Source organism: Octopus sinensis, unplaced genomic scaffold (assembly GCF_006345805.1).
Source record: "Octopus sinensis unplaced genomic scaffold, ASM634580v1 Contig10123, whole genome shotgun sequence".
Classification (NCBI taxonomy): Eukaryota; Metazoa; Mollusca; class Cephalopoda; order Octopoda; family Octopodidae; genus Octopus; species Octopus sinensis.
Window position 1 is genome coordinate 23,683 of NW_021832000.1, and position 13,697 is coordinate 37,379.

At 37.5% G+C, this 13,697-nt stretch overlaps 1 protein-coding gene across 2 annotated transcripts in view; it reads right to left on the reverse strand.

Annotated features, from left to right (window-relative positions):
- Positions 1–13,697, reverse strand: part of LOC115228288 (E3 ubiquitin-protein ligase MIB2-like) — a 58,812-nt gene that overhangs the window by 23,682 nt on the left and 21,433 nt on the right. For both annotated transcript variants that reach the window (XM_029798905.2, XM_036498898.1), the window contains exons 7-10: positions 12,106–12,281; positions 8,426–8,568; positions 5,699–5,749; positions 1,662–1,712 (exon numbers count right to left, since the gene is read on the reverse strand). In XM_029798905.2, coding sequence (XP_029654765.1) covers positions 1,662–1,712; positions 5,699–5,749; positions 8,426–8,568; positions 12,106–12,281 — 421 coding nt within the window. The remainder of the gene's footprint in view (positions 1–1,661; positions 1,713–5,698; positions 5,750–8,425; positions 8,569–12,105; positions 12,282–13,697) is intronic.

The following is a 13,697-nucleotide window of genomic DNA, read 5'->3' on the forward strand; positions in this document are numbered from 1 at the left end:
AGTCAACAAGATAACGTACCACCATCTTTAACTTTTGGTTTGTCTTTAACTTTTGGCATGAGTTCTCCTGCCGTTCGTAACTTCCCTTGCTCCAGCTGACCTCTCACAAATTATAGACTGCATTACTTATTTGTTTGAAACCACATTCTTGACTAAGTACTAACTCTATCGAGTCTACTAACCAGCAATATTTGCATATCCTTTTATTCTCTTGTTAGTATTGTTATGTCAGCCATGAATATCTTTCCGTTGAGCAATTTCTTCTGGACATTCTGTTAATCTAATTAGCATAACTATAAAGATCACCAACCAACTGATATTGTGCAACCTACAGCTATTCCAGAACCCGAACCTGGCAGTCTTTTGTGAAATTTTATCCTATGAAACACATTTTGAAACTGTTATAGCATCTCCTCATCAGATCCTTAATCTCCTCCCATTTATTAAAGAATTTCCTTGTTGCCATCAACAATGTGTGTGGTACAGAACCATAAGCATTAGCCAGATCAAGCCATACTACATCCGAATCTCTTTTATTCTTCTTTGCCTTTTATATGGCATCCCAGATTTAAAATGCATGTTCTACACACACAGACATTCTCCGAATTCTAGTCTTCTGGATATTTTCTGTCATATAACCATTATTTTGCTGACATGTAGCTGATTTCATAGCAAGTACAGCCTTGTAAATCTTGCCAGTCAAGATTGAAATTGGCTTCAATTGGCCACTTAGTTCTGCATTAACTTACTTTGATGAATGAAATCCTTTTGTCTTGCACCATTCATCAATCAGTTCACCTTTATCCCACAACTCCCTAAATAGTAATTAATGCTTATAACACCTGGGCACAACATTTTTACACGTTCTATGGTACACAATCATCTCCCGTTGCAATCTCCGGTCTTGCCTTCTTCACTAAGCTTTATACTTGTTTCTTGCTGAAATCGCAAAGCTGAAATATTTGATTACTGGTTTCATTGGACATTTCAAACCAAACATGAGCAGGAATGTTAGTACCGTAAGAAGGGTTCTTAAGGAGCTGCAACTTAAAGTGTTCACTATCCTTTCTTCTTTCAACCCGTCCGATGTCTCTTTGAATGTATTTGATTGTATTGTATCATACAGCCTCTATGAAGTTTGAAGAAAGGGAAAGAGACAACGGTTTTCTGAGCAGCAAACCAACGTCTTCCACTTGAATAAAGACAATGTTTACTGGATGCAATGATAGATTTATTATCAGTGACAAACGACAGAGTGTTCATATTTGGAACGCATTTCATTGTAAGTCTGACAGATTATGAGAGACATCAGCTAAAATAACAACAATAACTTGTCAGTAAACATTTAAAAAATATAAAACAAACAAAACCTTTGTCATTACCTCACCTGTTAAACCACAACATATATTATTTGGTTGTTCCAAAAGAGAACCTGAAATCTATTTTGCTTCTAATTTATCCATTTCACCAACCGTGCTAACATGATTGGATACTTTATTAAATGTCAATAATATCGATATGTTTAATATGATTAGTTTAATGCTAAAACTTCCCATTGAAAGGTAAGAATGGAAGCTGATCTTTATCATTCTGATATCAAAATAGTTCAGCAGAGAATAAACCTTACAGAAATCAATCAAGTGCTGTTATTTTATACTCACCTACAGGTTCAGCCAATGTCTGTGTTTCCTTGACTTCAAATGTTCGATTCACTGAAATAAATATTTCAAGTTTCAAACATTTTAGAAAACTTTCTCCATCTTTATTAATAATCTATATTTTATATCAGGGATTCCTTTCATAGATGATCAACTGTTGAAAACAATAATTTTGGTTAGAATTTTTTTAGTTTGAACAGGATTACCATGTAATAGTTCAATATTTACACTGCCTTCCGAAATTTCCTTTATCTTTTGAGACATTCGACGTCATCTAACAACTGTGTCATTATTTCATTTAATTATCACTTGATAACACCAATCTTTTATTAGGTTTGTCTTTCCTTTCTTATATCTGCACTAAACATATGACGTGAAATTGTGCCCTCACTTCTGCCCTTCTCTAACCAACATTATTCTCATCTTTGCTTAATTCCAATGGCAACCAGTTTGGTTATCCATGATCTAACCAGTAACACATTACACACACCACTTTAAGTTGTATAAACACTCACACCTGATCTCCTTCTTAAACATTACTGCATGTAATGATTAGTTTTCAACTTTCTGCATCACTGTGCACCAGAATTTCAGCTGATGCATGAAATGCCTAAAAACACCTTAATAGAGCAGTGTTTATAAAGGTGAGTGAAGATTACTTCTACACAGGTGGAACAGAAAATGATAGCAGGTGTCCTCAAAGAGGATACACTTGCACAAACTTCACTCTACTACAGGTAACTCTTCGTCCTTACATCATAGCAGTGAAAAGATCTGAAATGGTAGAATGGAAGTGATTCTGAAAACTCTAGGATATCTCTGACAACCCGCTTCTATATATCAACCAAACTTTCATCTCTCCTTTCATCTCTCCTTAATCAATGCGGTGCCTCTGAATGGGCTGAAAATTCAGTTCAATCAAATCTGAGGGGACGAAATAGACACCTTCTGTAGAAATATTTACCTGACAGAAAACCGTCTTCCTGATGTTGTAGTTAACAACATTACAAGGAATACGAAAGCCTTCTCACACCCCATTCCACCGTCACTGTTTTAAGACATTTGTCACTAATGATCATTGACGTCAACTAATTGAAAATATTTCTAAAATGTTTTATAAAATACATCTAATTAATGTCAAATACGTATACAGAAATGTTCCACAACTTAGTGTTTCCTAGGAAATGAAGCAAAAATACAATACCATCAAAACTTACTGAAACATAGGAACCATAATCACGGTTCGTATGGATGTGGTCATGTAACCAAGGAAAATTGTAAAACTACAGAGAGTAATAAGGTGTAGAAGGTTACTCGAAGATGCTAAGTTCTGTTGAGGTTCTACAATTTGAGAAATGATCTACCAATGAAAAGAAGATTCACAATATACAATATGATATTTAGAGGCCTCTGATATTCGTTCCGGGTGTAAAAATCGTGTTTTTGACAATTTTCAACTCGCCACTTGACCATGTGTCCTATTCAACAATGGATCGAAACTTATTCTCCAAGATTGTATACATCTACACTTTATTCGTTCAAAATCTCAAAGTCTCTTCTTAACTTCTTCATAGTTAATTTTATTTTTCCAATATGTGCTTTTTAACAAAATTGCACAGTTTTCTGACAAAACTTTTATCACACAAAGTTAATAAAAGTGACAGGACCAGCAAGTTCAGGGAGGGAGTACATTGATTACATCGACCCCAGTGCACAACTGGTATTTTCCTATTGACCCTGAAGGAGTGAAAGGGCGAAGTCAACCTCGGCAGAATTTGAAATTAGAACCTAAAGACGGACGAAATGCAGTTAAGTGCATTAACGATTCTGCCAGGAGTCACCTCATCTATTATTTAATAATATTAAAGCGGCGAACTAGCAGAATCGGTGGCGCGCCGAACAAAATGCCTAGTGGCGTTTCGTCCGTCTACACGTTCTGAGTTTAAAATTCCATTGAGGTTGTCTTTGCCTTTCATCCTTTCAGGCTTAATAAAATAAGTACCAGTTGTGTACTGGGGTCGATATACTCGACTCATTTCCTCCCCTGAAAATTATCACACAAGATCAATAAAAGGGCAGATATAAACCTATTTGGTAAAAAGGATCTTATTTTACATATAAAAATTTATATTTTAAATCATATTATTTTCATATTGAAATGCTTATGGTATTAAAGTAAAACTCCTAATAACAATTTGAGATGTTATTGATTTACAATTCATTGATTAGATATTAACAGACAATTATCTAATTAGATCATTATTATACGTTTTGTATTTTTGATTGTAAAAATAACTAGATATAAACGATGACAATCTCTTCTGGATGAGAGCAGATCCTCGGGGGCCAGCTTATAAAACCTGGCTCTCCGTCCCAGGTGCTCAAACCAATCAGATAATGTTCTGTTAGGGCACCCGACAAGCATTGCAACAGATCGAGGAACGCCATGACCGAAGTCATGCGTTGATTGGTGCATGAAATTAATAAATCTTGGTTTTCATCTGAGAGTTCAATGATACAACCAATGTACCAATCATTTTCATTCGTGTATCCAACATATTCGCAGGACTTTAACTTTGAAATATCTTGCTCAGATGCTGGCCTCTCCTCACCTAAAAGAGTGAAATTGTCATCAGCTGATATCTTTTTCGTTAGAAGATCAGATCTTGAAGAAGGAACGAAGCGGTGATGGGATCGTGTGCCAATTAATTTCACTGAGCTGCTGAATCGTGAAAGCAAGTCGAAGCTGTTTTCATGTCGGATGACATCGGCTGCCGACATGTCAAAGAACATTATCTCTGGAATGCTTGCACATGCTCAGCCATACATCTTGCAACCTGTGAGAAAATGTCTTTCCTGGTTGCTTGTAGACTTGCTTTTTCAGCAACACATTTCATCATACCACTGATTCCCTCATATGAACTTTTTCCACATGACATGGCAAAGAAATACGACTCCGCTTCAAGTCCTTGATCATTCTGATGATGACAGAGATTTGTTTGGTGTCTCTAGTTCTTGTATTGGTCGGCTGCACCGTCACTGAAGTACAGGAGATGGTTTATGAATGGAAGTTCTGTCTTTATATGCGATATCACCCTCGTAATAAAAGCATGCACTGTGGTATTGTCACGTTTCAAACAATCAGATATGACACAGATTGAAGTGCATTGTGGGTTTGAACCAGTCTTATAACAGATCACGAATGGATGAATATATTGGCCTGGGAGTTGTTCCGATGAAACCCTTGCTCCGAATCCTTCACTACAAAACTATAATTTTCTGCCAAGTCTGACAATACTGTTGCTTGATTTGATCTCAGATCATCTTTCTGATGAATAAGGAGACTAGTTTGAGCCTTTGCTATGAAATGGGGTTGATGCAGAGTATCAAACACACTTTCAGCGGTTTGAAGGAAATCATTCACTGGGGAAGTTAGGCACATCAGGGCTGCCCAGTCCACATAAATCCTCGTTACTAAATCCTCTGAGTCAAAATCACGTGATTAAAATATGTCCAACACTTCAGTCCACACAGCTGGCGAAAATAAGTAATTTTACAGCGGACTAAATCAAAATCAAAATCGATCAACATCAATGGAAATTGTAGCTTTGATACCAGTGCCGGTGGTACGTAAAAGAACCATCCGAACGTGGCCGTTGCCAGCGCCGCCCCGACTAGCCTCCGCGCCGCTGGCACGTAAAAAGCACCATCCAATCGTGACCGTTGCCAGCCTCGTCTGGCACCTGTACTGGTGGCACGTAAAAAGCACCCACTACATTCACGGAGTGGTTGGCGTTAGGAAGGGCATCCAGCCGTAGAAACACTGCCAGATCAGACTTGGCCTGGTGCAGCCTTCTGGCTTCCCAGTCCCCAGCTGAACCGTCCAACCCATGCTAGCATGGAAAGCAGACGTTAAATGATGATGACTAGCGTCCTATTCATGGAAGAATATATAAGCCGGGGGAACCGGGAAACCAACCCTCTGCTTCTTATGGAGTAATGTGGTCTAACATAATTAGGTACAGTTATTTTCTACTCACCAGGTGGTTCTGTCAACATCTGGACTTCCGGCTTTGACGACTTTGGACCCTCTGAAATAAACAATTTCAGGTTTTAAACACTGTAGAAAAAATTTTTATCATTATAAATAATCGATATTTTATTATTGATAGACAATCCTATCATCATTAGTTAACTGGTGACCATCATGCTTTTGGAGAGCATTTGTATAATTTCTGCAGTATTACAATGTAATGATTCAAAATTTAGGTCCACAACAGCATAAACTACACTTAACAACCCTTCTCTGTCTCTTAAGGCATCCAACAATTCTAACAATTCTGAAATTATCTCATTTAATTATCCCCTAATAACAACAGATTTTCTCTTAGTTTCGTTTTGGTTTTCTTGTGTTTGTTCCAGATCTATGACAAACATCGTCATTTCACCTCTAGACATCTCTAATCAACATTCGTTTCATCTTCTGCTTAATTCAATTGTCAACCAAGTTGCGTATCGAAGATCCAACCCCAAACACGAAACACCACTTCAGGATATATATATATATATATATATATATATATATATAAAATCGTAAAAGGTGAAAAAACTACAGAAGGCTTAAATGTTAAAAAATATATATATTTGCGTCAATATGTCTGAAGAATATTTAAAAAATTTTTTAAAAATTTGTTTCTCTTATAATGACATAATTACGAGGAAAGACCGGTTTCGCATTTAGCTTTTCAAATTTCTGGCGACGTTATGTTTATGATGCATAGAGTTGTTCAGGAGAGTTCTAAATAGGGGGAGGTAGTGAGTGATTTCTTCCGGTCTAAGGGAGATAATCGCTTAAAAAATTTTTCTTTCTTTCCCTTGGTGTGAATTTCTCAGTATGTTCGGATGGTTGAGTTTTGGCTCAACCATCAACACACCCTCCCCGAAAATACTACCTTACATATCTACATACAACCCCAGAAACAAAGAAGCCTTCACCATCATCACCCAGAATTTACCAATACTTCATAAAGACCCCAAATTAAAGGAAATTCTAAACATTCACCAAATCATTAAAAGCTACAAACAACCTAAATCACTTAAAAAGATTCTCACAAAGGCAAAATTGTCTTCTGAAATTACGGATGCAAAAGTAAAAAAATGTGGCAGATCGAACTGTGCAACATGTACAAACCTGCTAGAAGGATCAGAATTCCTCTTTAAAGAGGGACAGAAATTCAAGATCAAATCTAACTTTACTTGTGCCTCTGAAAACATAATTTATGTCATAAAATGCTCGGGCTGCCATCAAGACTACGTGGGGTCCACGGGACTATCACTCAGACGTAGATGCACACTGCATCGACAACAGATTGCATTCCCAGAGTACTGAATGATACCTTTTAGTGAGCACATTGAGAAATGCGCAAAGCAACGACTGCCACAATTTTTAATCTTTCCATTTTACCAATGTGCTATCGGATCATCAACACAAATTAGATTAAACAAAGAAACATTCTTCATTGAAAAGTACAAGCCCAAACTCAACCATCCGAACATACTGAGAAATTCACACCAAGGGAAAGAAAGAAAAAATTTTAAGCGATTATCTCCCTTACACCGGAAGAAATCAGTCACTACCTCCCCCTATTTAGAACTCTCCTGAACAACTCTATGCATCATAAACATAACGTCGCAAGAAATTTGAAAAGCTAAATGCGAAACCGTTCTTTCTTCGTAATTATGTCATTATAAGAGAAAAAATTTTTTTTTTTATTTTTTAAATATTCTTCAGACATATTGACGCAAATATATATTTTTTAACATTTAAGCCTTCTGTAGTTTTTTCACCTTTTACGATTTTATATATATTCACCCACGTGCTTTCACAAACCAACTTTCTTATCTATATATATATATATATATATATATATATATATATATATATATATATATACCTGCTCTCTTTGTTATTGGTTACTACTAGTAATCTTTAATCTTAATTACCCACATCACAGTTCTCCAGAAAGTAATCAGATGTGGGGAAATATCTGAAGATATTTCAATGTCATTCATCCTCCTGAATAAAGCAGGTCGAACAGAAAGTGACATCAGGTCTAACATGAAGTGATATCTCGTGTCCTAAATTAGCACACTACATTCACACAAAACCTCATTAACGACATAAAACTTATCGTCCACACATTATTGCTGTGAAAATATTTGAAACGGTTCAGAAGAACTGATACACGGGAATACTAATCTATACATCAATCAAAGTTTCCCACCCTTTTGATGTCCCCTCTCTTATGTTGTTCCCTAAACCCTCAGTTGAGATTTTCTTATTGAGTCTCCTATTTTATAAAGGCTCACTCTGATATTCATATAAATGCAGTTGTTTTTAATTATCAGCTTCCGAAGATATTGATAAATCATTAATCACTCTAATCACACACAAGATGTCGGTATTTACTGATAGAACCTTGGTGATTTATTGGTATTTAGTCAACATTTATAATTCAGTATTCTTTATTATTCTTACGTTGCAGAAAGCAACCATCTTGAAGTGTGACAAGTCTTCTAATTGGACAAGAACAATGTTTTGTGGGAGTAGTGAGAGACATAATATGACAGAGAAAAGACACATGGAACATCTTTTATTAAAAGTGTGCTTGATTAACGCAAAACTGGATCTACACAACAATATGAAATACAATATTCCACACCATAAAGCCCACGAGACAAACAGACAGATCATACTGTATTCTTACCCAAACTATTTTTTCTCGTTATCTTCTGTCCACACTTGAGGCATCGTTTAGGTATCTTTTGGGGACAGCATTTCTTACACAGCGAAAGATGTTTACATGGAAAGAACGTCTCTGTGGCCACTTCGTCTTCACAAAACACACATCTGAGGAACAAAAACATGAACACATCCCATTAATAACATTCACTTATAACAAATATTACATTGTGTGCGTATTTACAGTAGAGAATATTATGCGGCACCACAATTAAACAATTACATATGGGCGAATTTGTGTGAACATCTTCCAAACTACAACAAAAACAAACACTTTTTCCACATCCTCAGAAATGCATTCATGATAACAGTCTCCAATCTTTTCATACATGTGGCTTCAATTACTGAAGGATTGACTGGGATGCCTTTCACTGTCCCCTAAAAACAACTTCTTACGTTTTGTGTTGGATTCAAACTAGTCCCATGTAGTCATCTCTCCCACAAGAGATAACAAAACTTTGGATCTGCTATTGACCATCGCTTCTAAAATTATCAGCCACCCTACCAAGATACATTTAACTCGCTCTAATCATTCTCTAACCTTATCAATATATTTGTAATGGAAAGAAAGAAAAAAACTTCCAAACTGCTTGCTTTTACTGGAACAATGCTGACCAGAACTCCTATTGTACTGAGTCGCAGTGTTCTGACTGACCTCACGTTTATGATTCTGGAGAGATCTCACAGCAAATATTTAATCCGATGTGAGTCATATGCAAAGCATCGGAGTGCCACATAAATGTGTTCAAGGGCTCAAAAGCGGAATATGACAGACCGTAGCAGCAGTCCACTTTGTGAGGAAAGATCAACAAACTGTTGAATGTGAAAACAGATTACATAGACGAGAGAATTTTAAAAAATACAACAGAGCATCCAACCACAGGAAAAAGGTGATTAAAATGGCTGCACTTGATTCGGACCAACACAGAGGAAAAAACCTGGATAGATTCTGGAAGTTCGTATATTGAAAACCGGAGACTTCAATCTCTTGAAAGTCAATCCCCAAGTCAGATTGTGAAGAGCCAACTGTTTAATGCAATGCTGGTATTTTTACCGTTGAAAATCTAAATGTATGATCTTCACTGCTATGGAGACTAAATTCCATCACGTCTTTTGAATTTACTCCTGCAACAACTCTTAAAGCATTTGTGCAATTATTATATTTCCTCTTGTTTTGATGGTATTATTTATCCCAAATTGGCATCCTCTTTCTACTACACCAGGTTTTTTAGCCTATTCCAATTCAGCTTTACTAACTGTTACTCTGGATCAGAAGAACATTGCTACTTTGATCCCCCTGTTTAAAAGGGGTGACCATTCATCACATGCTAATTACCATCCAGTCAGTCTCACCATCAACTGCTAATTACCATCCAGTCAGTCCTTAGTCAGAAAGCGCAATCACCACAGGAGCAAAGACAGCCGAGGAGAGACGCATTCAGTCAGCAGAACAGAAACGCCAGATGCGGAAAGCCAGAGCCACCTGCACCAATAGCACAGACCCTACTCACTTCTGCTCCACTTGTGGGAGGGGCTTTCTTGCCCGGATTGGCCTCACCAGCCACCTCCGGTCTCATAGCAGCAATTCCACCAAATGATGTCAATGGTCACCTTCGAACCCGAAGGACGAACATTATTATTATTATTAGTCAGAAAGAAATTCCTGGAACATTTGAAACTCTCAAAACTTGATTCATCTCTCATAATTTGTACTTACCTCTAAATTTAGTTACTTTGGCCAACACATGGAACCTCTTGAAGACATAATCTAAATCAAAAATAGGGTCTCATGGGCAGATGTTATCTATCCCTACTTCAAACTTTTAATTCTATACCACACAAAAGAAATACGGTGAAGCTGTCTGCAATGGGCATGAGTTCTAATTTTATAACTGTGTCAGTTCCTTCATTCTCAGGTGAGAGGAAGTTGTTACAGAACTAAGATAACATTCTACACCCTATACAATTACCTCTGAAGATCTGCATGGAACTATTCTTGGTATCCTGTTACTTATACATATAAAACTACATTGAAAAACCCACTGAATCTGCTACACCTGACGCAATTTCATTGGTGTATTTAAAGGAATCATTGATCGACTAGTTTTTGACAAATAGTTCGCTTCAAATATGTTCCTTCAAAACATGAAGCATGAAATAAACTGATATCTCTTGTTAGCTATCAGGACACTGCATTCTTCAAAACTTCCATATTTCCTGAAATTTCCTAACACTCTTCCTGATGTACCTATGTCTACTTTCTTTGATATAACTCTTTAACTGTTTCCCTCCTTTCGGGTTGTTTTATTATATGTATCGTGCATCTACTTCTAGCTTCCATTGCTGCCTTTCTTTGACTAATTGCAGTTTTCTGTCATCTATTCTGCCCCTATCCAGTAATTTCAGCTGTGCCCTATAGACATTATATTATTATTAAAACATTCACATAAACGATCATTTGTAAAAGTAGAGGAATTCTTCTGAGGCTTGTCAATTGAAGAAAACAGAACTATATTTATACAGACCAAAAATCAATATCTATGAACAATAGGCGCAGGAGTAGATGTGTGGTAAGTAGCTTGCTTACCAACCACATGGTTCTGGGTTCAGTCCCACTGCATGGCACTTTGGGCAAGTGATTTCTACTATAGCTTTGGACTGACCAATGCTTTTTGAGTGGATTTTGGTAGAGGGAAACTGAAAGAAGCCCGTCGCATATATATGTATATATGTGTGTGTATGTTTGTGTGTATATTTGTCTGTCTGTGTTTGTCCCTCCACCATCGCTTCACAACCAATGTTGGTGTGTTTACGTTCCCGTAATCTAGCGTTTCGGCAGATAAGTACTAGGATTACAAAGAATAAGTTCTGGGGTCGATTTTTTCGACTAAAGGCAGGGCTCCAGCATGGCCGCAGTCAAATGACTGAAACAAGTAAAAGAGTAATATTTGAATTTCAACAGACAAAGAAAGTTTTGTATATTCACTGAGGAGGAAATGTGTCTGCTTCTTAAGTAGCAAATACAGAGAGATGTATGGCAAAGAAATTGCCAAATCTTATAAAATACGGGAGTGAAAGGCGACGTAATGGTATATGTGTTACTTGAATTATTTACGTTTCCTGGCAGATTTTTTTTCTATGAAGATATGTGGCAATATTCCATCAGTATTTGCAGAAATATAATATATACACTGTTGGTGTGTGTTTGTATGTTATTTTTCTACGAAATCATTCTTAATATTGACTGATTCGGACTTAGAAGAGTGAGAAAAAGATGTTGGTAGATAGATAAACTCCACTTAATTCTAAGTAACAGTTTCAAAATGGAATTCATTCACTTCATTATTTAGATCTATATTTTCCTATTGATCACAAATCTATAAAATAGGGAACGAGGCGAGGAAGGTGGTGATGGACAGTGAAGTATAACAGGCAACACTACGAATCATGTGAATATAATCAAAATCATTTTCTTTCTTTGATCTCCTGACAACTGCATATTGTTTATTGTGTGACCTTTGACAAAAACACTAGCGACAGTATAATGTATATCGTAGAATTGAAACGAAATAAACATATAAACATAATTATATACAAAATAGAAAATGTACTGGTTTATCTGTTCTATAGCCAGGAAATACTTACTGTGGTGGTGAAAATGCTTCTAATTTTTTTCTCAAATTTGGGTCCTTAATGAGGTCCAATGGTGTGTTATTTTTGTTGTTTTTATGGTGAAAGTCAGCTCCCTGGCTGGCGAGATATCTCGCAACCACTATACCAGAGAGCCTTTCTTCTATTTTCAGGTTAAGGGAAGTGCAGCACTACAAATGATGAAATATAAAATGATGACAATATTACACAAATATTCAAAGCAAATGCCCCTAATTACACAAAAGTTCATCTAAATTTACTCATAGCTTGTTTATCCACTAATTAAAGCAATTATAAAGTATTGAGTTCCTACATATTCTTTAATTGAGTCCATTTCCCATTTTCACGTTTTTACTTTATTTTCAACACTGAGACACCCTCTAAATATATTGTCATTACATTGAGCACCTCACCTAAAGGCCTTAAGCCAATACCACCCCTACTATATAAGGTGGTGACCAGACGGCGCAAAACATGATAGTGTGGTGTAGCAGGTTGAACATTGCCTTGCTTATGAATTCTGCCAAATGCGAGCTTTCTTTTCAGGTACATGACGCCACTGCTCCCCGTCCTTGGGCCTCTAGGGCCCATACCTTCCACACCCTCAGGGTTGGCTCCCTCAACGTTGGCACACTGAAAGGTAGGTCTGGCGAGAAAGTCGAGATGCTTGAACGGAGATGTGTTGATGTATGTTGCATGCAAGAAATAAGGTGGAGAGGAGGATCTGCTAGGTTCCTCACAGGCAAGGAACACAGGTACAAGATTTTCTGGGCAGGGAACACTGACGGGGTTGGGGGCGTGGGTATACTTATCGCTGAGAAATGGGTAGATAAAGTAATTGAGGTAATCAGAATAAGTGACAGAATACTTAAGATTAGAATAGTGCTTCATCATAGATTAGCAACCATTATATCGGCCTATGCCCCTCAGCCAGGGCTACCCGATGGACAGAAAGACAGTTTCTATGACACCCTACTGCAGACCACCTCATTGACGAACGACAGGGACCTTCTCATTGTGGCTGGTGACTTCAATGGGCATGTTGGACGACATGCTGGGGGCTTCCATGGCATACATGGAGGCTTCGGTTATGGTTCCCGCAACGAGGAGGGAACCAGGCTGCTGGAGTTCTGCGATGCGAATAGTCTTATGGTTTGCAACACTAATTTCAGGAAACCGACAAGCCACCTGGTCACCTACCGATCGGACCGGCATACTAGCTAAATCGACTACATCCTTGTCAGAAAAAGGGAAAGATGGCTGCTTATAAATGCCAAAACCTTCCCAGGCGAAGAATGTACCCCCACAACATAGACTGGTAGTTAGTGACTTTAGGAACAGGACTAAGAGGACGACTAGAAGACGACCAACATGGAGAAGAAGGGTCTGGAAGTTTAAAGACCCTGCGAATGGACAGAGATTTAGAGACATGTTACTTGAAGCCTTTGACGAAATTGAAGGGGGTATAGCTACACATGGGGTAGAAGACAACTGGACGCTTCTGAGGGACAACCTGCTGAAAGCCACTGACCAGATCTGTGGCTGGTGCAAAGTCCCCTCAAGACCCAAAATAACATGGTGGTGGA